This window comes from Gastrolobium bilobum, unplaced genomic scaffold (assembly GCF_033153095.1).
Source record: "Gastrolobium bilobum isolate Gb01-03AN ecotype WA unplaced genomic scaffold, APGP_CSIRO_Gbil_v1 utg7104, whole genome shotgun sequence".
NCBI lineage: Eukaryota > Viridiplantae > Streptophyta > Magnoliopsida > Fabales > Fabaceae > Gastrolobium > Gastrolobium bilobum.
Genome location: NW_026898416.1, coordinates 159,988 through 185,135, shown reverse-complemented (window position 1 = coordinate 185,135; position 25,148 = coordinate 159,988). Strand labels below are relative to the sequence as shown.

General features: G+C 34.1%; 3 protein-coding genes across 3 annotated transcripts; 2 read left to right on the top strand and 1 right to left on the bottom strand.

Moving 5' to 3' along the window:
* Positions 1-7,090: 7,090 nt before the first annotated feature.
* LOC133316076 (uncharacterized) lies at positions 7,091-7,809 on the top strand. The gene has a single exon (XM_061517775.1). The coding sequence runs from the start codon at positions 7,288-7,290 to the stop codon at positions 7,495-7,497; it is 210 nt and encodes a 69-aa protein (XP_061373759.1). The 5' UTR covers positions 7,091-7,287; the 3' UTR covers positions 7,498-7,809.
* A 4,170-nt stretch (positions 7,810-11,979) lies between these two features.
* Positions 11,980-14,992, top strand: LOC133316062 (gamma carbonic anhydrase-like 2, mitochondrial). The gene is made up of 2 exons (XM_061517761.1): positions 11,980-12,438; positions 14,392-14,992. Exons 1-2 carry the CDS (start codon positions 12,054-12,056, stop codon positions 14,769-14,771), a joined length of 765 nt encoding a protein of 254 aa, XP_061373745.1. The 5' UTR covers positions 11,980-12,053; the 3' UTR covers positions 14,772-14,992.
* Positions 14,993-20,673: 5,681 nt separating this feature from the next.
* On the bottom strand, positions 20,674-23,186 carry LOC133316090 (squamosa promoter-binding-like protein 13A). The gene is made up of 3 exons (XM_061517788.1): positions 22,768-23,186; positions 22,068-22,201; positions 20,674-21,284 (listed from the first exon to the last, which is right to left on the bottom strand). The coding sequence occupies exons 1-3, from the start codon at positions 23,184-23,186 to the stop codon at positions 20,674-20,676; spliced, it is 1,164 nt and encodes a 387-aa protein (XP_061373772.1).
* Between the last annotated feature and the right edge of the window lie 1,962 nt (positions 23,187-25,148).

The window sequence follows — 25,148 nt, the reverse complement described above, 5'->3', positions numbered from 1 at the left end:
AGATTCACAATTAAGATCACATCGTTAACTGAACCAAAATTCAAAATGTAGAAGAAACTCACCAAAAGAAGAAAAGTAATAACGTGAAACACTCGAATCGGGATTGGAGGGGTGGGGGTAGCGGCGGTCTGGAGTGTGATCGGAAAATGGGGATTCCGGCCAATCAGGTGAGAAATAGAGACAAAGAGGGAACCTCTCGTATCGTAGCTGCCTGAAGAAAAAGGGCGGGGTGAAGGGAGAAGAGAAGTCGAAGGCGATTCGAATGGGACCAATACCAGTGCTCCACGTCAGCAACTGTTTTAGTAAATTCATTTTATTATTATTTGTTTATTTATTTTCTTCAAATTCACACAACAGCAAGTGCGCTGAATTCGACACGTGTCACTGTGAAATCTGAGGCCTTCGAATCCCTTACCTTATGATGCTACTTGCGCTACGTTACAACAAGGGGCGTTTGGTTGAGGAGAAATTTGTTGAATACTAGGAAAATAGAATTGATAGGGAAATGGTAAGAAAGTGACATAGATAGGAAAATGTAAAAAAAAGTTGTTTGGTGGGAAAAAATTTTACTAGGAAAATTAAGTAACTTTTATAAAATGTATGTTTAGTTGGAGGTAAGATATAGATGGAAAAATAATATGAAATGACAAAAATAACCATAGAAAACCATTCTTTTTGTGCGCTTAGTTAAAAAGTATGCTGGTCTTTTGATTAGTATCAAGTTAAAGCAAATAGGTTGCTTTCTACGAATACCACACTGGCTGTGGGATAGTTTAGCCGGCTATATGCACAGAGATAGATAGATAACTTGGTTTGATAGGTTTCTGATTTAGATAGATAAGTAAGAAACCAAACACAACCAAACATGGATACCTTATATTCCCACTACCCATTTCCCCATCTATCTCAACAGATGCCAGCAACCAAACACCTTCTAAGGAAAGAAAGAATAGCCCATGTCCATTACCTTCCATGATTCGGTTATTCCGCTTATGGTAATAATTTAAGTTTTGAAGGAGCTGCATGCCTACATTAACCATTCAGTTACGTTCATGATGGATGGTAAATTTATAGCTTTAACAGGTTAAAAATATTTTAATTGTTTTGACAAATAATTTATCCGATTTTAATTTCAGTAAAGTGTTTATTAAAGATTGTAAGATGTGGTAAATAATTTCTAGTAATTCTTGTTGAAATTTATGTTGACAATCTATTGGTTATGAATAAGAAGTGGGTTAAGTATGAAAAGAGAAAAAGTGAAGTTGAAGGGGTAAGTGGGTTTAAGAAGTCTCACATTGGACAACAAGTAGGAAGTGAGAGAGTTTATAAGCTCCCACCTCACTCTTCTAAATTGGCCCTTGGGTCACTACACATTTTGTGGAAGGAGCTAGGTGGGCTTAAGTCTACCACACGCGCGCGCCATCGCCGTCCGGCCGGCTCGATTCATGTGTGTGTAATTAAAATAATTTTTAATTTTTTGTCCAAAAATATATCCGTTGCTTCCCTCCAATTTTCAAACCCAAACGTTTCTACCCACCGGTTTTTTTGAGCAATTTTGAGCCGAACCGGTTCTTTCCTTTCACGAACCGATCACCGGTTGTGTCTACTCACCGAACTGGTCACCGGTTGCACCCGTTTGCGGCCGTCAGACACGGCGATTCCCCGCCGGCGACAGTTCATCGTGATCTGTCCGAGTCTATAAATTGACACTAACACCTTCAAAATATGGCAGGAAGGAAAGATAAAAAAATATTTGTTTGCAACTACACAACTTCACGTTTAGCCACGTAATATTATAAGTATTATAATCAAATTGAAGACGTTTTGATTGAACCTCACACATAGTATGTGTAATAACACGTCATATGCCACCTATTGCACATTTTACTTTAGCTACGCTGACTTTACATTAACAAGTGTTTTTTTTTTTTACATTAACAAGTGTTAATATACCCTAATGCAGTGAATATTGAAAAAGTTGAAGCTGACGTGGCTATAGATGATAGTTGTGGGTAAGAATAAAAAAAATGCTGTTGCAAAATTGGCAAGTTTACCATTCGTTTTAAGTAATAAAATGATAAGTAAAGATCATTCCCACAAGGATTAGTACACCGGGTATTAATTTAACTATTCCCCTTAAGTTGAAAAAGAAAATTTATTTGAATTGTGAAAGTAATTGATTATTGGAAAAATAGAATAATATTTAAAAACATAAAATTAGGAACAATTAAATTCAAACGCATGCAAGAGTATCAAGAACGTTAAGAAAATATGAGATTTATTGAAAATTGTAAAAAGACTATAGCTACAATGCACTTCACCTCCGATCCTCCCTTATATTGTATTTTATAATTAACTAATTGGTTTGCTCAGACAATTCATTATTTCCGTATAAAATAGTTGAACTCTAATGTCTTAGTGATTTCAACCCTTTAACCCAATTAGAATCCTAGTGTCCTAGTAATCCCTCTTGAATTAAGCATTAAGCAAATGAATTAAAAGTCTGCAATCTATGTAAGACTATGTCTAGGTCATGCACAAATTGTTATTCTACACTTGTCCAGACTAAAACTCCAATATGTCTATTGTGAGTCCAAACCCTCAAAGCCCTATAATTAGATTGGTCAATTCTAACCAGGATATAGAAAAATTAACACCGGTGGAATAAAACAAACAAACAAATTAAATTATAAAAACAATGCAGGAAACATAAAGGATTTACATTGGGTCCGTGATCCCAACTACAAAAAAAAACTAGCCAGATATATTCATGTCTGACTTAAACAAATTTAAAAAATAGAAATTGTTCATGAACAAAAAAGAAAAGAAGAAGAAGAAAAAGATGGAAGATCAATGGTCTTCGGTCTTCAACTTTGTCAGAATCCTGCTCTCCAGCGTGAATCTCCACGAACTCTCTTAATTCTCTGGTCTCACAATTCTCTCCAGCCAAAGATTCCTTGTCTCTGAGGTATGAGTCTCTATTTAAAGAGTTTGTGCCTTGCTTAGAAATCTTGATCAAATCTTCATTGTGTATCTTGGATTCAATCTTCCTCTGATACATGGTCCAATTCATTCTAATACAGCCTGACATATTTTTAAGTATTGTCACGCACCTCACGCACTACTAGCGCCAGTTTCGCGCTAATAGCGTGGGAGTTCTGTTTAGCATATCGGAGGTTCACGCTACTAGCGTGGGTGTTATAAATGGTTGGCGCTGCTAGCGCGGCTTCCACGCTAGTAGCGTGGTGACTCTGGATGGAAAGCTGCTTCTGGCACTACTAGCGCGGGTTCTGCGCTAATAGCGTGGGGCTTCAGCCTGGTAGCTTCCAGTTGGACTTCTTTCTAGTCCCTTTTCCTACAAAATTAGTAGAAAATCAGTGACAAGAGATCTGATTGAGATTTATCCATTTAACAACAATTACAGCCCTTTGTATCCAAGATTGAGCAATATTCTTTATCTTTCTGCCTTAAAATCATATATATGCTGGAGGAATATCATATGCACACGTGGATAAAGTGAAAGTGAACGAACACGTAGACAAAGTAGCTTAGCCTCTCTTTCTAACCATTTTCTGCTTTGAGTCAGTTTTGCAGTTTATCAAATAGTTATTCTGTAGCTTCTTTTCACTTTGGTATTGTATCGGTTTTCTAACTTGTCACCTTGATATAAATGGTGGAAGCTTCAATGTACATTTCGAGATTTCATAATGACGAATTCCAAGATTTCTAAGATGGTATCAGAGCTTTGAAAGCTACGGGCCATCTACCATTTTTTCGCAAATGTTCTTTCTTCCTCTTTGATTCAATCAATCTTTTTCTTTGTTTTCTTGATAGTCATGGCATAGCAGAATCAGCTCTCGGATCCTTATTATCTCCACCTTAATGAGCCCAAACTAGTTCTTGTTTCTCCATCGATGAATGGAAAGAATTATCATGCATGGTCACAGGCAATGAAAAGAGCCTTGATCTCGAAGAACAAATTGATGTTTGTCAATGGCACCATCACTGCCCCTCTAGAAGATGAAGCAAGATATGCTACTTGGGAGATATATAACACAATGTTACTCTCTTGGCTTCACAAATACATTATTGAATCCATTACTTGGATCGACAAGGCTTATGATGTATGGAGTGACTTACAAGATCGATTGTCTCAATCTGATACATTTTGTATTTCAGATTTGTAAGAAGATATATATAAGACAAATCAGTATCTGATTACTTTACAAATTTGAAGGCACTTTGGGACGATCTAAACAATCTCAGGCCACTTTCACCTTGCACCTATGGAAGCCTGGTTCGAATGCACGAACACAGAGATACATATCAGGTTATAAGGTTTCTAAGAGGCCTTAATGAGCATTTTGCTCAAGTTCGTTCCCAGATATTGCTCATGTCTCCTCTTCCGAACATAAAGAGAACTTTCTAATTGGTCCTGCAACAAGAAAGACAATTACAAGTAGATGTACATAGTGGAAAGGTGAACAAAACAAATGTTTTTGCAAGTTCCTCAGAGAATTCATGTGGCCATAGTTTTTCATACAAAGGGAGAGGAAGATCCAATGGTGGACGAGGACAAAGTGCAGGTAACAAATACTGCACTCACTGTAAGAAAATGAACCATATTGTTGACACTTGTTATTTTAAGCATGGTTTTTCTCAAGGCTACCGATCCAAAAACTATCAAAATATTAGCAATGCAGTTCAAATTGAATACACTAATGTTGTCTGTGCAGAATGTGATGATACACTAAGCTCATAGGTATCTGTTCCGAAGGAGAAATATAAGGAGTTTATGGCCCATATGCAGTAATCCAAATCTACACATACCACTAATATAGCACATACTATGTTTTGATGAAACTCTCATGAAAACTCTCTTATTACCGGTAAAAATTCAATCCAACTATTCTTAGATACAGGAGCCACAAACAACATCACTCACATTCGATCTACATTTGAATCTATTCACAAGATTACACCAATCTGCTGCATTTCGGGTCCTTCGCTACATCAAAAGTTCTCTGGCACTAGACTATTCTTTTCTTCCAATAATAATATAAAACTATCGAGGTTCTCTGATTCAGATTGGGCTTATTGCCCGGACACACGCCACTCCATCACTGGACATTGTGTCTTCCTTGGATCAGCTCTCATATAATGGAAATCTAAAAAGCAAACAACAGTTTCTCGGTCGTCTTGTGAAGCTAAATATTGAGCTTTGGCCAATCTTTAATGTGAGCTTCAATGGCTCTCTTATCTTCTCAATGATCTCTATTTTCCTTTGCCAAACCATATCCATGTATTGGGATAATGCCTCAATGATATATCTTGCGCATAATCCAACATTCCATGAACGAAGTTGGACTGCCATGTTGTTCGTGAGAAAACGGTTTAGAAGTTGATTAACTTATTGCCAATTCTTTCCCCAGTGCAAATTGCAGACCTGTTTACTAAACCTTTGTTCGCACTGCATTTTAAAATGTTGTCTCCAAGTTGGGACTCTTGAACATACATAGTCCCAATTGTGGGTGTTAATATACCCTAATGCAATGAATATATTGAAGAAGCTGAAGCTGACGTGGCTATAGCCGATAACTATGGTAAGAATAAAGTGTATGCACATGTGGATAAAGTGAAAGTGAACGAACACGTGGATAAATGAGCTTAGACTCTCTTTCTAACCATTTTTTGTTTTGACTCGATTTTGTAGTTGATGAATTAGTTATTCTTTCTATTATTTTATAGCTTCTTTCAATTTGGTATTGTATCAATTTTCCAACTTGTCACCTTGAAAAAATGGTGGAAGCTTCAATGTACATTTTGAGATTTCATAATGATGAATTCCAATATTTATAAGAACTAATCGGTGCCCGAAGTTCAATTAAAATATGCTTTGGTCATTAAGGGACTTGTAGGCTACATATTTAAATTTAAATTTGGAGTAAAATGACATAATTCTATATATTTTTAAAAAAGATAAATATAAATACTAATCTCATATATATATATATATATATATATATATGCTTCTATCAAATTTTATATTATTGAGGGTATTTTTTGTATGGGTTTGTTTTTTCTGATGTTACTTTAGATAACTTTATCTAATGTTCATCAAAACGACGTCGTTTTGGGACGGAAATCATGGTATTTTTGTAATTTTAATTTATTTCAGGGTTATAATAGTCTTTATCACTCCAATTTTTTAATTTTTCAACCTCAAAACGACGTCGATTCGATGAACATTAGATAAAGTTATCTAAAGTAACATCGGAAACTTTTTTCCCTTTTTTTATACATTAAATTAATTTTTTTGACGTGGCTTAATTTTTCAAAAAAAGAAAAAAGGATGGTACCGGCATATTTCTGAAATACATAGTCTATTTACCAAAAAAGAAAGAAATACATATAGTCTAGTAAATGTAAAAGTATCCACTTATAAAAAGAAAAAAAAAAGTATGGAAAGAGAGTAAGAGAATGTAAGATCTGAATCAATAATTTTTGTTTAATTATTTTGGGTTCAAGTTTTTTATTATTCCGGAAATTATGTAAAATATCATAAGAATTGAGAAATTTCTCCGCGTATTCCTATGACTATAATCTCTTTGCCTTTATTTGCAAACCCCGGCCCAAAAAATTTGGTTGTAACTTGGAATGCCAATCGATTGCCCAAAAAACAAAAACGAAGAAACTGCCAAACCGACCTCAGGGACTGTTTTCGATAAGGAAAAAATAAAATAAAAAAGTTGCCAATTTCAAAAAAGGACTTTACTTCTCTTACTTAATACGAGTTATAAGAAAAATTATTTTATATCGTGAGATAATTAAAATAAGATCCATCAATTTTAAAAAAAGAAAAAAGAAAAAAGAAAAAGACACTCTTTGTGAATGTAAGAGAAAAGAAGAGATAAATCTCGTATAACATAAGAGTGTAATTTTACTTCAAAAAAAATCTACGAAAATTTGGTAATCAATTTATAATACCCCATCCCAACGGTGAAAGAGGAGAGCTATCAGAGCCGTTGAAATCACATTAAAAAAATAAGCTGACACGTTTAGCGGATCTCACTAACTCGAAGCGTCCGTTTGCATCCAACCGGGTTGTTTTGTCTATTTGTGTCCCCACCCAACCTCAAAACAAACGTGGAGTCTCTCTCTCTCTTCTACTCCTAAAGTCCTAGATCTTTCTCAAAACCGCTCCATTTCTGATCTTAGGATCTCCTTTACCCTTTGTGTTCCTGTGTCGTGCCTCTAAAAAAAAGAAAAAAAGCTTGGAAAGAAGAGATGGCGGATTGGGGTCCGGTGGTGGTAGCGGTGGTACTGTTTGTGCTGTTGAGTCCAGGGTTGTTGTTTCAGATACCAGGAAGGGGAAGGGTGGCTGAGTTTGGGAATATGCAAACTAGTGGAGCTTCCATTCTTGTTCATGCCATCATCTACTTTGGCCTCATCACTATCTTCCTCGTTGCCATTGGCGTTCACATCTACACTGGGTAACTTTCTACTCTCTTTTTTTCTCAATCTCAAATGGGAGGTGGATCTCAATAGATTTTCTTTTGCTTATGTTTTTATCTCCCTTTTAGTTTTTACATTACCTTGTAAGTGTGTATTGTATTGTATCTATATGTGGGCTGGGCTAGCTAGAGCTCTGGAATATTCCTCATTTTGGTACTGTGCTTGATGCTTCCCCAATCCTCACCCCCCAAAAAAATTTAAAATTAAATTTAAAAAGGATAAGGAAGATATTGTTTTCGTGCTATATGAATCATTGTCTTGTTGCTTTGTGACGGTGGGTTTGTGAACATTATTTGCAATGTTGGCGTTATTAAATTCATCACTTTGCCAATCTTTTTCCAGTATTGGGCACGTGGTTGTTAAAAAGAAAAAGCAAGCAAGTAAACCTCAAGCACCTGTAGTAATGTGGTCCACTAAAAACAAACTTAAATTAGTGCTGTTAGGCTATAGTCTGTTGCAATATTTCACTCTCTTCCGCGGTTTTACATATTTTTTTTGGGTATGTTTTCACTTTTCTACAGACACAAAAAAAAGTTGAGTTTTCCCACTATTTTTTCTTTCTCCTCGGTCCACTTATAATTTTATTTATAATTTTATTTCTACAAAGTAATTTTATTCTTATAACGTAAGAAAAATATATCTCTTTTTTTCTTACATTAACAAAAAGATGGGAGCTCACGAGTTAAAGAAAAAAAAAAAAATTACAGGCGACGTGAGATCATTATCTCCTACGTTGAAGAAAACAATTTCTCGAGAACAAATCTTACACACAAAAAATTAAAATTTAAAAATATTTGTCTTAACCAGGCTAGTTAAAATCGGTATTTTATCTAAAATTGAAAGAGAATAAAAAATTATAAAATATAAAAAAATTGTAAAAATGTAAAAGTGCTTAATATTTTGATGAAATTATTTTGATTAAAAAAAATTATATAATTATAAAAACACAGATTTAAATTGAAATTTTATCTCCCATTTCTTAACGATCTTCAATGGATTAAGTATGGTTTTCGAATGCCTAAGTTTTTTATATTGCTCTAAATATCACGAGAGGCAGCGATGTCACAATTGAACGGATGTTTGCTCAAACTTCAATTAAGGTGCAAGAAGTCCAAATTTACATTGATCACATAAAGTTTACTTATTTTTTCTGCCAATTCAATTACAATTAGTGTCGATTTATAATAGAAAAGGAAAATAAAATCTCTAAAATTAATGTTTTTAAAATGAGTAAATAAGGGTATGTTGGTTAAAATGATGATGTAATTTAAATTAAGGGAAAAAGTATATCGCAGTCGGCTAGAAGCCTAATGCCGTAATGCCTATACGAATTCCTCCCCACATATATATATATATATATATATATATATATATATATATATATATATATATATATATATTCTTACACCGGTGTAAGAGTTAAAAGTCTTATATTCAATCTTGATCATTGATCTACTTGTATCTAATAGCTCATATTACTAAAAAATTAGAGCCCTTAGATATAAGTGGGATCAACGGACAAGATTAAGAGTGTAACTTACACTGGTGTAAAATGATCCTGACCCATATATATATATGAGATAGATTATTCTACCTACTCTTATTTTGTCTACTTTTGTTTACCCATTTTAATATCATTCAATTACAATCTCATATCGATATTTGTGATATAAAAACAATTTTTTTTTCCATACTTTTTCCTCATTTTCTCCGCACTTTTTCTCTCTCCTCCCCTTTTATCTCTCCCTCGCAACCAAGACCAAAAGTTCCAGTGACAAAGATTAGTTCCTTCGAAACGAAAAACATATACTCAATAAAAACAAAAAACACATTATTATATATTAGGTATAAGGGTAGTTTAGGATTTCAATGATACCCTTGTACCTAATATCTAATACATACCATCATAAGTATCAATTAAAAAATCTCATTTTCTCCAAAACCTCAAAATCCTCATTGTCCACAACTCGATTTCCCAAAAATCAAAGCATGTTTGGAACGAAAAAAATTATGGGAATTTCACATGAATATATGGGCTCAAGAATTAATTGCTAATAAAATTGTTAAAGATAAGATATTAACGCCTTATTTACAAGGCTGTTCTTAGCGCATTCTTCATCATCCATGTCAGGTGAACGACACAGAGCTATAAGAAATAAGGTTTGAAATATTATTTCGTGTATCTGAGAGAGACATAAAATTAATTTGTATATGATTTTTTTAATTGTGTGTTTCAGCTAGATTCGAATTTGAAAATTTCGGTAAAAAGAAATTTTCTGTCTTTGTAGTCCTCCTCCAAATTAATTGACGAACATAAAATGATGGATGAGAAGCCACACATCCTTAAACTTTATTGCGTATATGGATTATTAACGCTTTAATTGAATTAGTTGAAAAACTCTAAAATAATTGAATCGATTTTCGTGAGTTTTCTAAGGAGCCAAACAGAAACGAAAATTGCGAGAAAAAAGAAGAGCAAGTGCACCTTAAGACTACAACATCTCAATAAATGGGATCTGTGATTTTTATTTTTAGTTAGGTTTTTTATTTTTATTTTTTGTACAGGGGATTTGTGATTTTCAATGACATAAAATTGTCATTCTAATGAGTGATTGGGCTGAGAAGATTAAGGATACTTGGAAAAGTGAGGTAGAGACATCATCATATGCTGAGCAAAAATCTAAGTTTATGCTGGTCGCAAAGGAAGAGAGAAAGGTGAGGAGAGAGAAAGAGTGCGGAAAAAAATGAGGAGAAAGAATGAGAAAAAAAAAAGTTTTTATGTCACAAATATCGACCGTTGGATGAGATTGTAATCGAACGGTATTAAAAGAAGTAGACAAAGGTAGATAAAATAAGAGTAGGTAGAATAACTTATCATATATATATATATATATATATATATATATATATATATATATATATATATATATATAACGTTTATTATTGTGTTTCAAATATTTAAAAAAGGTTATTCACTGAATAGGACAATTCCCAACTTGTGCAAGTAAGGACCCGTAGTATAATCCTTTAATTAAATTAAAAATAAATATGTTCTCGTTTTTTCCTCCTAAAAAGTTGTTATCATATAAGTTGTTAAATATTTATTGTATTAGTTTTATAATATTTAGAAGTTTATTATATATTTTCAACAGAAAATATTTTATTAACTAAAAGTAATATGTTCCGATGTAATTCTCATGGAATGATATGAATCTGAGCTTAGTTCCAATGTGTTCAGTGCGGTTGCTGTGGTGATGTTAGTACTTGCAAAGGTCAAGTAAATTCGGATTATGGGGGAGAGTGCAATTAGATTATATAGTTACCGGAAAATATTATTCTAATGTCACATGAGATAATAATTTTTTTTACACATTTAAAAAGATATAGGTCCTATTTTAATATATTTTTCTTTTTTTCCGTGCAATGGAACTCACACAAAATCGTGAGTGCAACATGAAATAACATATTACATATCTCCTGTTACGTAAGAAAATATAATCCCATAATTATAATAGAATCAAGGGCTATCTTGAAGTGTACATGGATATGTGTTGAGAAATTAAAGTGAAACCCAGTGTATTTAAAGATTTTTTAACATTAACAGAAAAAAGAAGAAGAGCCATTTTAAAAATAAATCAAATTCACAAATTGTTAAGTAAAGCAAACCAATAAAAATTTGACGTAATGTCCTTTAATATAAGATTTTATCTTATATAAAAATAGTAATCAACTAACCATTTATTAACGGGATGCGAGTTATGGAGTACATATACATCATTACTAGTATGTAGCTTCGTCTTGGTGTACCAAAACAAGTGGTAAGCTTCAATGGCTATTTTAAAATTGGGTTTGCTTTTTCTGCAGTTATTGTAGATAAGTTATCTGCAGCAAGTCAATATGACGTCGTTTTGAAATGAAAATCATGATATTTTTGTAATTTTAATTTATTTTAGAGTTATAATAGTCTTTATATTTATAATTTTTTAAGATTTCAATACCAAAACGACGTCGTTTTTGGAATAAATGCAGATAACTTCTCTACATTAACTGCGGAAATATTTTTCCCTTTAAAATTTTCAAATTTACTATACTTTATTATCCTGATAAAATTAATTTTAAAAACATTATTGTCAAACACAAAATTAAATATCTTAACATTACTTTTTTAAAAATATTTTTAACTATAGTTCTTTTAAAATCAATTTTACTAAAATATAAATTAAACAGATCTAAAATTCAGTTGCTTCATACCTAATTCAAGCAAGAATTGAATAATAATTTAAAATTCGAAAATATTTGTAGTTTGTTTTTTTAAAGTTGCTTAATAAATTGGGCTGGATTAAAATTTCAAAATGCAAGGGGCTTTATCGATCTGGGCCATTAATTAAGCTTTTTCAAAACCCGATTTCTCTTTGTAAGCCCACTAGCGTTTACTTGCTATCTCTCTCTCTCCCTCTCTCAATCTCTCTCTCCCTCAGCCTCACTCATTCATTTTTCAGAGCTCGCTCTCTCTCTCTCTCTCTCTCTCTCTCTCTCTCATGGCGAATCTAGCTCGCTTCTCCAAGAGAGCCCTAAGAAGCGCACACGCAATAGCAAAGCAGCACGTGCAGCCTCAGCTACTGGCGTCGGAACGTGCTTTTGCGACGGAGGCAGCGGAATCGATAACTCCTTCGCCGGATCGGGTGAAGTGGGACTACAGAGGGCAGAGGAAGATAATTCCGTTGGGGCAGTGGCTCCCCAAAGTGGCCGTCGACGCTTACGTGGCACCCAACGTGGTTCTCGCCGGCCAAGTCACCGTCTGGGATACAGCCTCCGTCTGGTCAGGTTCCGTCCTCCGCGGCGATCTCAACAAGATCACCATCGGCTTCTGCTCCAATGTTCAGGAACGCTGTGTTCTTCACGCTGCTTGGTCTTCTCCCACAGGTTAGGTTTTTCGCTCTTTTTATGATTTGCTATTCTGTTGCAATTGTTGGTTACTGAGCATTGTGACTTCAAAAAGAGGGAAATTTGTATCTGAGTTGGAAATTGTGGATTTATTCGTTTTTTTTGTTTTGTCATAGAATCTAGTATTAGTTGGTATGAAATTCCTAAAATTCATATTTCAGAAAAGCCGGTGTCATTTGAGCCTTTTGACTTATAAATATGCTTAATATTGCCTCTTCTGAAACATAAATAAGAGAAGAAAAGCCGGTTTGTTTCTTAGTCTTGCCACTACTATTGTCCGAATGCAACAGGGGAAGATAAAACCAGTTGACATTGGTTCATTTGTTAAATTATCAGTTTTCAAATACCTTAGAGTTGGGTACTTAATTAGTTTCTTAAATCAAATTGTTGACAAAAGAAAAAAAAGGAGATAACTGCATTTTGTGTTTCTGTTCTCTCTCTCAACACAACTTTCCTTTGCTTGGCCTTAAGTCCTTAACTTACTGGTTGACCTCTGCATTGATAAATATGAATTTTCTTAAATGTCATGAGCCTGATTTAATATTTTTAGTATCCTTTAAGAGTGTAATATCTATCATATTCTTAAATTGTTCATCTATTTACTTTTGCTATTTGAAGTACAAAATTTAGGTTTTAATTGTTTAGATTTTTTGAAGTTTTTGTTTTTGTTTTTATTTTTTTGTGTTGCTGATCCTGTAAATAAGTCATATTTACAATCTCATGATTCCCTTTATTAAGCATATCCTCTCTCTCATTGATACATCCTCGTTGAATGGACTAGTTGATGCTATTATAATGGTCTCTGGTAAATTATTTCACTAATTGTAATAGAATCTATGTCACAGAATCATACACCTTATTCTTTCCATTCCCTTGCTTTCAAAGCCGCCATGCTTCCAGTTTTTTTTGGGATCACCTTCAATCGCATATCAATTTCATTTTCATTATTAACTCTGTTTTTAGAGAGAGAGAGAGAGGAGTTGGGTGTGGAGTATGATGGAGATCCTTGATTGAGCTGATTGCTTTATTTTGCAATGGCCATAAATCCATAATCTTTAGATGACATGGGTAGTATTATGCGAATTCATGAACCCAAACCTTTTAGTCACAAGTTAACAAGCTAAACTAACAGACGTGTATTTTTGTGTTGTCTGAGAAATGTAAATTTGCTTTGAGCAATGTTACTATCAGAGAGAGATATTATATAAAAATCATTTATGAACCTTCACTTATAAGCTTAAGCTTTTAGGTGAGATGGTTGCTTTACATGGTTAGTGATCATGGGGTCACAAGTTCAATCCTCATCACCTTCCACTTTCTAGTGGAATTAAATGAGCACAGGGTAGAATAAAAAAAAATAAGACTATGCAATATCCACCCTTTAAGTCCAAAGGGCTCTTGCGTGAGGGGGTGTGTTAGAGGGATATAATATAAAAATCATTGATGGGCCTTCACTTCTAAACTTAAGTTTTTGGGTTGAATTGATTCTTTATAGTTATGTTCTAGTCATTTATGTTATTCTTTTCTGCCTGGAACTTGGAGCACTTTGTAGTGGGTTTTGTGTCCCAAAATATTATTAAGTTATTTTAATTCTGCCACTATTATTGGTCTGTTACACTTGTATGTGATGGTCTCATATGACACTTCTTGTGTCCCTCTTCCAATTTGTCATACTGTTTGGGCTGAGTTTCTTCTGGAAAATTATTTATTTCACTTGCTTTATAAAAAATATCAGTGTACTATTCATTATTGAGCTGTTTAGTGTTAAGTGGAGTTAGTGATCAGCATCTTTGCAGTTGTTTACTGTTAAGGAGAGTTTATTTGCATTGCAGTTTCCAATTTCAATTTGAGATCCTTGAGCAATGCATATGGGCTATGCTTATGATTTATGAATGTATTGCTTATTTATTGTGTATGCTTTCTGTGGAACAGGCCTTCCGGCTGAGACTTTTATAGAGAGGTATGTGACAATTGGGGCATACAGCCTGTTGAGGTCCTGCACTATAGAGCCAGAGTGCATTATTGGGCAGCATTCCATCCTCATGGAAGGTTCATTGGTGGAGACCCACTCAATCCTTGAAGCTGGGTCAGTTGTTCCGCCTGGAAGGCGAATTCCATCTGGTGAACTTTGGGCAGGAAATCCGGCCAAGTATGTGAGGACTTTGACCAATGAAGAAATGACAGAAATCCCAAAACTCGCAGTTGACATACGTAATGTGAGCAGAGCATATTACGATGAGCACTACCTTCCATATTCCACAGTATATCTGGAGGTTGAGAAGTTCAAGAAGTCTTTGGGTATTTCTATTTGATGCTCTTTGTTGTTATGCTTCAATGTATCTGTGAGTTGGAGTTTTTGCTTGTAAGGAAATAAGAATCTAAACACAGAGCAAGCTTTGTGTTTTCTTTGTATTACTTGCTGAAAGTGTTGGCTTAAAACATCATATCCTATGTAATTGACCGGAGTAATATGTTAACAGATAAGATGCATTGGTTTTTTGCTCCCTACTAAAAGATTCTAATATTGACAGGGTCTTACTGAAAGAAAAGTCCCAGAACAAATATATGCATTGTAACAGACGATCTAATTGGCTGTCGTTTCAAATCTCTCTACTCTCAATTTGAATGATCCACATTAATTGAATGGAGGCTGACTATTTGGAGCACTGCCTTAAACTTACATATACAATCAATGTTAATATACACTGTCCCACATAGACTTCCTATACGTGATAATTAAAATCCTAGAAAGGCCAACCCAAGTTATTGAGAAAAAATGAGACAATAAAGAACAATGTGTTGTGAATACAAATTTATGCATGATTTGAATTTTGAATTATGTGACGGTTCGCATTAAGGGGCGTTTGATAGGAGAGTTTTGATTTGTTGCTTGGGAAAGTGTATATGAGATTCAAAGAAAGCTGTGTTTGGTAGGGGTTTTGAAAATATTTGCCCAGGATTTTAATTTGCATGGGAAAGTGACATTGTGTGTACAATTGAGAGCAAATCACCACTTGAGAATACCACCCGTTTGCATGGGAAAGTTGCGTTTGCTTTTTTTTCAATTCTTTTTATACATAATGTTTGTATTGGAAAAGGGTTGATAGAATGAGAATAAGAATTCTGCGCTACTTCTTTGTTTTATCTCTTCCTTCTCTTTGACTTTGTCTTGTAACAAGTTTTTTTCCTCATCTCTCCCTCTTCATTTCATAACACAATGTATATTTCGTAGCCCTTGCATTTATAATTGTACACCATTGTATATTATGGCAACTCAAATAGAGCCCACCTGCACTGTTGTATAGTCCGAACTTAGAAGTTAGAAGGAAGGTTACTAAGATCACACTGTAGACTTCACAATTAAATGGTGGTTCCGCCGGGCCAATGGCAAGACTCAAGAGGACTCCCCCACTTAGATAGTCAAAGATGCCTTGAAAGTTAGCTTAATTCTTAATGCAGGATTTGTTGTCAAACACATCTTAGTGATTTTATCTTTGTGATAGTTGAAGGTATTTAGAGGTCCACTACGATAACTCCACCGTTAAGAAAAGCAACATTATTGGCTCATTTTCGGCAGAAAATCTTCATAGGAGGTACATTTGATGCTACTAGCTGCCAATTATCGCCATTTTTTATTTCTGTTTCCGTTAGTTGTTGGTGTAATTAAATTAAATACTATTTCAATGGTAGCAGTGGATCATTTTGGGATATAAAATGCTATATATGAATCCACTTTCATATATTAAGTGAGCTGGGGAATTCCCAATTAGTGAAGGATTAGGACATGGACCTAAAGTTGTATAAATTATATATCAATGTTAAAAATGGCCACTTGAATTGTAAAATATAGGCAAGATAAGAATAACCTTATCCCTTTAATTTCTCATAAATCAACCTATATAAAAAAAAAAAAACTATGCATGAAAACGTAATTAATCCTCAAATAATTAGACTAATTATTATTCCCTTTTCTAGTAGAAGAAGAGATCGCTATGAATAATAACAATTAGTCGGCAAAATGTTGTAAGCACTATTTAAAACAAATTCGATTGGAAAACCAGCAAGGAAGGAAACTTCACCTTTGTGGGCTTGATATAATCATCAACCACAATGTAGTTATAGGAAGTAATGGGAAATTTATATAATAATTGATTGGTTTTGAGTCTTTTGACGTCTCAACCATTTTAATTTAATTCAAACTTTCCTCTATATATTCCACCTGCTCTCTTCTCTTAGACAGTGAGACACTATAAAGGTTATTCTTCCATAATGCCAGAGGCCTTCAATACAACCCTTATTTTGGTTCGTTGCTGGAGCATAGCATCGCCCAGAAACAAAGCCTAATTTCTTCGTATACAAAGGTAGTGATTGCTATGTTTATAGTAACATTTTTGGAAATGGATCCTCTGATGTGTCAAAAAAATATGATATGGTCATGTGAGAAGATCACAATCATACAAAGCTAAATCAACGGTTATGATTTCATAACTACCTATTTTATCATTTTTTCTCTCTTCTCTTTTTTTACCATTGATCTACCTTTATATGATTATGATTCCTCACATGACATGGTCATGTGAATTTTCACATTAGAGGATCCGGATCCAACATTTTTATTAAGGGAATAAGTGGTGATGTTGGGACGGCTCAATCAAACCAAATCTCCCATTGGTTGGGTCCTTTGATATGATTGAGCCGTGTCAATATCAATTTCCGCTTGACATACACTTTGAGTGTTTGTTATTTTCCGTTACTTCGTATATGTTTAAATTAATTTATTTTAAAATAGTTTTGAATGAAATCATTATTGAGAGACCGTTTAGAAAAAGATTCCTAAATTTTTTTTTGGTAGTTAATCCCTAAAAATTAAGTCTGGGCAAATATGCATCTATTCAGTTTCATGTTGTAGGAATAATGTTATCATTTATCCTGTAAATTGCAAATAATGTCTGCTTAAAAATTCTAGCTAGCTTAATTATGAACAGCACTTATGCATCTGTTCTAGATTTCAGTTATAAAAGGGAGAAATGATACAAATTTTATATTTATTTTTTTTGGTTATAAAGAAATGATAAATCTGTAGGCTGAAAGAATTGGTTTGCGAATAGATCCTCTCTTACTAAACTTTCTCACATGAACTATGCATGTGAAAATTTATCCAAAATTTATATATAACAATGTAAGTTGTGCCAATTTCTTCCATTTAGAGTTTTCCACGAGAGTTAACACAATCTTGTCGTATTAAATGATGATACTTCAGTTAGCACCACATAAATGAGCAGGTGGGAGTGAGAGCATATGTGTTCGATTCTTCCTAGTATTATTTTTGGAAGAAATTTAAAACCTTAATACCAAGATTCGCCCTGAATCGGACTAGTCATGAAGCGATGAACCGATTGGTAAACAAAGAGGAATATCTCAACAACAACAAAAAAACACAATCTTGTCGTATGTAAATGTTAGAACTCACGGCAAGTGCACCGATCGTACAAATAATATAATGATTGAATAAGATATCGTTCCCACGAGGATTATACTCAAGCACTAATTCACTATTGCAACTTAAGTTAGACAAGCGAAATTGTATTTGAAACAAGATTTGAATTGAAATTTAAATATTAAAACTAATTAATCGCAAGAATTAAAAACAAGAATTTAAAGATTTGATTTAACTAATATAAAAGAACGTAGCTAGGGTTTCGATTTCCTTCAATCTCTCTATTACGTTTGAATTCCTTCTTTACGTTAATCGTCCTTAATATCAATCTAATCAATTCTTTCTTATGTAATTAGGGCTCAATCCCTTGTTACCCTAAACCTTTACAATCTTGCAAGAACCTAGTTCCCCGGTTATTCCCCAAGAAGGTAAGCATTAAGTTCAAGAACCATAAAGATTACGCAAACTCTATGTCTATCCTAGAATCATAAAGCGCACGATGAAATTATCAGATAAGGATCAAACCCCAACATTCATATTGTCATGCATTCACCTAAGATCAATATATAAGATTCAAGCTTATATAAAGCATTAAAAATAGATAATTTCATTCATGACAGAAAGGAAAATTAACATAACGAATTGTTCAAAGCATAATAACGAAATTAAATTCCATCTAACCCTAACTACTAAAGAATCTAGCCGGACAGAGAAATATCAAGAATGAAAAAAAATATAAAAGCTCTCCCAAACTCCATAGATGATTGGTGAATCTTCAATATCTCCGGTGCAAGCTTGATTTTGATCCGTCTCCACCGCTCACGAACATGAACTGATGAATTTCTTCGCTCTCCCTCTGCCTCTGAGTACCAAGAACTCTTCTTGAATGTGTAAAACTTTTTAATTCTGACCCCAAAATATATTTTTAAGGGTAAAGAATTCGTGCCCTAGGTGGAGACTTTAAGTGGGCTTAAGTTGGGTCTTTCGGGGCGCTTAAGCTTGCTCATTTGCGCTTAAGCTTCCTCATTTACGAATCAGAATTAACGTTCAAGCTTAAGCTTGCTGAAGCGCGCTTAAGCGCGCTCTTCGAGTCTGAACTTTCTTCTTGGCTCGCGCTTAAGCCTTGAGTTGGGGGCTTAAGCGCCCAGAGGCAGAGGCTATTTGTGTATTTAGGAGGCTTTAGCTTCGAAATGGGGGCTCACGTCTCCTCTTCAATAACTTGATTTTCTTGATAAGATCTTCAAATCTTCTTGTTTTGATCTTCATCTATCATATCTTCACATTGACTCCATTTGACATCAAATCCCTTCAAAATAGCAAATATAATTTATTTAATTCATAATCAGATAATGTTCATGATTTTATGTTAAAACCCTAGTTTTTTACTTGTTCAATTTGATAATTTATATTAATTTAACCTATAAAAACAAGATAAACTAGAGGTTTATCAGTAAACAAAGAGGAATACAAAATTATTTAGTCACAACTAAAATTCATTCCTCTAACTTATAGATGCAAAACAAGAACGATATTAAATTTCACATCATTTAACTTGCATTATATCTAATGCGTAAAATCTTTTAAACCCAATGAATGTAGCTCACTTGGCAATATAGGCTAAATAGAATAGGGAGAAAATTTGGTTTGGCTTCTCACCAAATATATTTTTAGAAGAAGGTGAAGAGCTTTAATTTTGACTAAGACTCTACTTGGAATTAATCTCATATATAAAAAAAAAAAAAAAAAAAAAACCTTTTCAATCTAGTTTATCCCAAAAAAAATCACAATCTAATGTGTTACACCGGAATTGCTACAGTCTAGAGCTAATCAATAAACACGAAAGGTAAAAAAATTAATTTCACTCGATGCAAGACAGTTATCCCTCGCCTTTGTAGGCTGTAGTTTTTGGTTTTGTTTTTTCTCTTCCCTTTGTTTCCAAAAAAAAATATTCATCTTACTTTTTTCTTTAAAGTAAGAACAAACAAGATAAACAAGAGTAACGACGATTTAAGTCTGACTTAACAGTATAACATAAGACTCGCTCTTAATTATTTTTTGATATAATAAACATTTTAAAGTCACGTAATTTTGTTATAAAATAAGTGTAGATTAATTAATTTTAATTGAAAAAAATGTAATGATTAATCATTTCAAATAAAGCAACAGGTCAGATACTTAAAATAAGAAAACAAAACATTAAAAGAAAAAAACCTCTGTATGTCAAATAGGATCAAAGATGTATTTCGTAAAAAAAATAATAATAATTATTTATTTTGATAAATTAAATAGGTTGCCCGTTTGACTATCCGAATGAAATGAAATAGAATCCTCTTTTTCGGTATTTATTTATGGAAAAAATATCTATCATTTTGAACGATATAATCATATGTCATTTTAAATTCTAACGGTTGATTTTTATTCATCAACGGTTATAATTTATTAAGTCAAATTTAATATGCCAAACTGATTATTAATTAATTAATAATTTTGATTCAATAAATTATAACCGTTGATTGACGAAAATCAACGATTAAGATCTAAAATGACATATGATTATATTTTTAAAAAAAAAATAGATATTTTTTCCTTTATTTATTTGGTGCTGGCTGCAAACAGAGGATCTTGGTAACAACCCCATCACTTATGATATACGAAAAAATTCACACTGTTTTTCTTATGGGATAGTCCATGGCCTTCATTAAAGATAAATTGATAATTTAAACAGTACAAGGGAAAGAATTCAACAACTAAAGGGTGAGTCCTTATGATAAAATCCTCTATTCCCATTGAAAGGGAAAGAGTAGAGGGGCTTCATTCCCCTGCGATCCATTAGAACCAATATTATACATTGAGGAACAATGGTGGTCACTCCCATTGGGACCCAAAACTGGGTCCACGGACCCCAAGTTGTTATCATGCAGGCTCAGGCCTAAAGGTTGCATAAGGGATGAGTGTGTGTTCACCATTTGGTTTAATCCATTTCCAGGATTGTGCGTCTGTGGTGATGACAGAAGAGAGAGAGCACAAGAGGAGGAGTCATGGACCGAACTTGTTATGCTATCACAAAACATTTTGCATCTCAGCCCTCCACTTTCTGAAAAAGGGCTTGTCCTGAAAAAAGTTTGGCTCAAGGAAGTAGCTGGTGGAACATGTGTATTTTGGTTATGGTCACCTTGTATGAATGCCACTTGCTTCCCTTCGTTATAGCTGGTTTGAGAAGATCCAAGAAAAAGGTCTTGTTTTTCAACCAAATGCACTTGTTGGTGTTGGTTGTGGCATTGAAGCCTAACATCTGCACACGAAGTGACAACTCCTCCACCCCATGCAGGATTCACCACAGCAGTGGAAGGGTACACATGTGAACTTGAAAAGGGTAGCAATTGGCTACCTGAAAAAAAAAAGTACTTGTAAAGTTAGACATTGACTCTGCTGTGTTATATTTCAAGTGTGTGGGCATGGTCTTGGTTTGTTTAGGTACACTATACCAACCAGTGTTATCAAACCCGGATGGGTAATTCACTTGATCGGAGTACTTGGTTAATAGGTTATTGGTTCAACCAGTGGATTATGACTTGAACCGGTGAAATTAAATATATATACATTAGATTGTAATAAATATTATAATTGGTGCATTATATATTATCACAAAGGTGTTGGCATAGTTGCAGGTCTCATCCGGTTTTAATAACTATGATATCACGTCATCTCTTAGTCACTCAAATTATTATTTAACATGTGCAAAATTACGGTCCAACCATATGTGGCAGTGCCTAACCAAGAATTGCTGTGTGTGTGTTGTCAAGAAATGTCCAAACCATGTGAGACGTCACTCACACAAGATATGATATTTCAGCAATAGATAACTACTTAAAATGACAGTCTAGCTTGCCCTATCTCAAAAGCAAAAGCCTTTTGTTATTGTGTGTTTGTGTGTGTGTGTGTACTGACATGATATTTTAGTGGCCACTGGATTGTCATGAGAGTGGACATCAATGGACCAAATCGGGGACGGTGGCAGCGCACTCAGGTAGCTAAGAGCTTTTATGTAATTGTGTTATTTCTTACTCTTTTAAGATTTATGTACATATGTGGGGATCCTCAGCCATTGTCTGCTCCAAATCTAGGCACATATGGGTCCACTCAGATAATGTAGTTAGAACTTGAAGCTAACCTTGGTAATTGGACAAAAAACTACCAGATCGCGTGAGAGGTTCTGGCTGGGGCTTTCTTCTCCGTCGGTTGTGCCCATCTAAGCGTTTCCTGCAGCTTCTTTTTCCTTCATCAAATTCCTCTAGTGAATGGAACCTGCAGAAAGGAAAGATTCAGTATTTTTCCATATTGCAGAATCTACTGGTAAGAGGGTTCAAAGCTATAGGACTTCAAGGACACAAGAAAGGGTGGTCTCTTAAATTAGAATCATAGACATTGTTAACTAAATTAATCATCAACAAGTGCTTTTCTGCACAAGTTACAGCTCCACATGGAAACTATCCAGATATTCATGTATCTTAGCAGGGGAGGCAGAATTTTCAAGTTAGTATAAGGTTTCGTCTATTAGGATTCATTTCTTGTTAAGGATTGAGCTTCTGCCTCTCAAAATGAAAAATGCTATCAATAGCAGAAAGCAAAAGAAAGTAACTGGCTAAAGTACTTGGGAAGTTAACATGAATATTGGATATTGATGCACATAACTTAGATGTCTATTATGTACAATGTACAATACAAAGAAAAAAGAAGAAGAGAAAAAAAATGCAACAATTAAGAGGAAAAATCATAAGCAATCTAGAACGCAAATAAGAAATTTCATAGCAAAATATAACACAAGCCAACACACACACACATATATGTATATATACATATGATACACGTACCTGCTACACTGTTGGCAGAACCTTTGGTTGTGGCCACCAATTGTGACCTGCGCAGTCTTGGAATGGAGTTCACAGACCTTATGGCGCCTATGATAATCCCTACAATTACTAAGATCTGAATGACATCCATCCACAAGGCATGACACTGTCTGGTTCCCGTTGTTAATGGCTCGAGCTCTCTTAGATGAACCTGAAGATGATGATGTTATTTTGGAGACTCCAGCACCATCTTTGGACTTGGTTAACACTGATTCGGTGCCAGAATTTCCCACCTGGCCAAGCTTCAAATCAAATGAAAATTCTCCTTTCGTTCTATAAACACCAAATCTGCTTGACTCATCCATTGTTTCTATGTTGGGCAAGGTTGCCTGATCCACTGCAGTTAAATCCCAAGAAGGTGCTTTCAAATTCCAGTCCATAACAAAAAACTTCAACTTTTGCAGCTCTGGTTCCTCAAAAAGCTCCTCTTATCTTTGTTTGGTCACCCTTCTGTATATGACACCAAGATGGTTCTCAATTGCATGAAAAACAAGAGAAAATTAAGCAGGGAGAAACATTAGACTAGACACTCATAAAAAAGAAGGTGAACCAAACTTAACTCTATAATAGAAAGTATATCTCTATATGATTAGTGGGCAGCATCCGAACTTCAATTCAACAAGATTTTCAAAGTGACAACTGATAGAGGAGGAAATTATGACAAAAACAAGACAGCCAGAAAATAAGCACTTACTATACAAACACATTAAAGATTTGTTTGTCCGTATTTAGGGGGGAGAGAGAGAAGAAACCAGCACCATAGGGGGTTACATATACATAATAAATGACTAACTACCTTGCAAACAAGCTGTAGTAGTTCCAAGTAAACAGGAAGTTACAATTGAGAAGTTTACCAACTGCACATAGTAAAGCAACTAAATGTTAAAATATATATGTATTTTACAAAAAAATAAATACTCAATGAAAGAAGGAAGGAACTACTTGCTGACAACTGCAGCAGGAGGATGCTTACTTCTTCCCTTCACCACCAACACTGGAGAGTCAAATTAAGGAACAAGATTTTGTATTTTTAAAAAATAAAATTAAAAAGACAGAAAAGAAAAAGAGAGGATTGCATGTTATTAAGAAGGAATCCACACAAACCATACCTTGTTAAACACTAAAGAAGATGAAATTGTGAATTTGTGCAGACAGGAGTATGGATAATGTATTAAAAAGTTGAACTTTGAAACTAGGGGAGGACAGAGAGAGAACAAGAGCAATGAAATTCAAAAAGGGTCTGGATTGATGTGCTCTGTTTAACAAGTTCAACTAAATATTTTAATAATTTAAATATCTTTTATTTCCAAATATAGGGGTTCTTTCCGGAATGTATAGTAAGGAGATAAAATAAGATATAATAAGGAGATATAATAAGGACAGGCTGTTGGTTGCTTTCAACTTTTATTAGTCAGAAAAAAGAAGTACAAAGAATGGATGCTAAGACAAGGCATGTGGCATTGTGTTTCACATTTCATGGTATGTCTTCCCCTTAGGTTTTTTATTTTTATTTTCTTTTTATTGATACATTTATAATTACTTGGAATATGGAAATTGGAACTTGCAAGTGTTAAAGTGTAGCCCACACACACTCCTTGGAGCCAGAGTGGGGAACAAACAAAAAAAACACTTCAAATTTGAAAATGAGCACCTAAGGTGTGAGGCTTATTTTTTTTATTTTTTTTTAATAATTTCAAAGATATCCTTCGTTCGTAATCGAAGATTAATTTTCATCGAGCGTTGTCAGACTTTTTAGGAGCAGCTCTCTCAAAAAAAAAGTTTCCATTCTCAGAGTTAAAACTCAAACTTCTTATTAAGGGTCCAAACACTTTATCACTTGTGTCAAATTAAGGGGTCCAAATACTTTATCACCTGTGTCAAAAGAGTTTGGCACTAGTGAGACTTATTTGAATAGAAACAAAAAAGAGAAGAAAAAAATCTACATAATAGTTATGTTGGACTCTAGTTTCTTGTCAGAAAGCTAATGATGACTCCTAGTGGTGGGCCTTTGCAGTAGACGTTCGCCATTAATATATAGGGCTCCAGGTTTAGATGCCTTGCTGATTTAAGCCACGACAACTATGAGAAGCAATAAAACGTTCATATGCCCAAACACTTCCAGCACGTGATCATTTTTACTCTATATGTCTTCATTTCCCGTCCTGTCTGCGACTGATGCTGCATAATTGGTATTTATGATTCTGAGAAAGATTTATTGTGCACACAGTACACCAGTAGGGACATAATGATTTTTTTTTTATTAAAAACTAATAAGCAAATATACATTAAATTATGCGTTAAATGTTATACTTTTATCAAATTTGCAAATCTTATAATAATTA

Coding starts and splice junctions, on each gene's coding strand:
- LOC133316090 (XM_061517788.1), bottom strand. CDS start 23,186: ATGGACTGGAATTTGAAAGCACCTTCTTGGGATTTAACTGCAGTGGAT. Junction 22,202..22,767: donor TTCTGCCAACAGTGTAGCAG/GTACGTGTATCA, acceptor TCCTTTCTGCAG/GTTCCATTCACTAGAGGAAT. Junction 21,285..22,067: donor TTTTTTGTCCAATTACCAAG/GTTAGCTTCAAG, acceptor TTTTTTTTTCAG/GTAGCCAATTGCTACCCTTT.
- LOC133316062 (XM_061517761.1), top strand. CDS start 12,054: ATGGCGAATCTAGCTCGCTTCTCCAAGAGAGCCCTAAGAAGCGCACAC. Junction 12,439..14,391: donor TGCTTGGTCTTCTCCCACAG/GTTAGGTTTTTC, acceptor TCTGTGGAACAG/GCCTTCCGGCTGAGACTTTT.
- LOC133316076 (XM_061517775.1), top strand. CDS start 7,288: ATGGCGGATTGGGGTCCGGTGGTGGTAGCGGTGGTACTGTTTGTGCTG.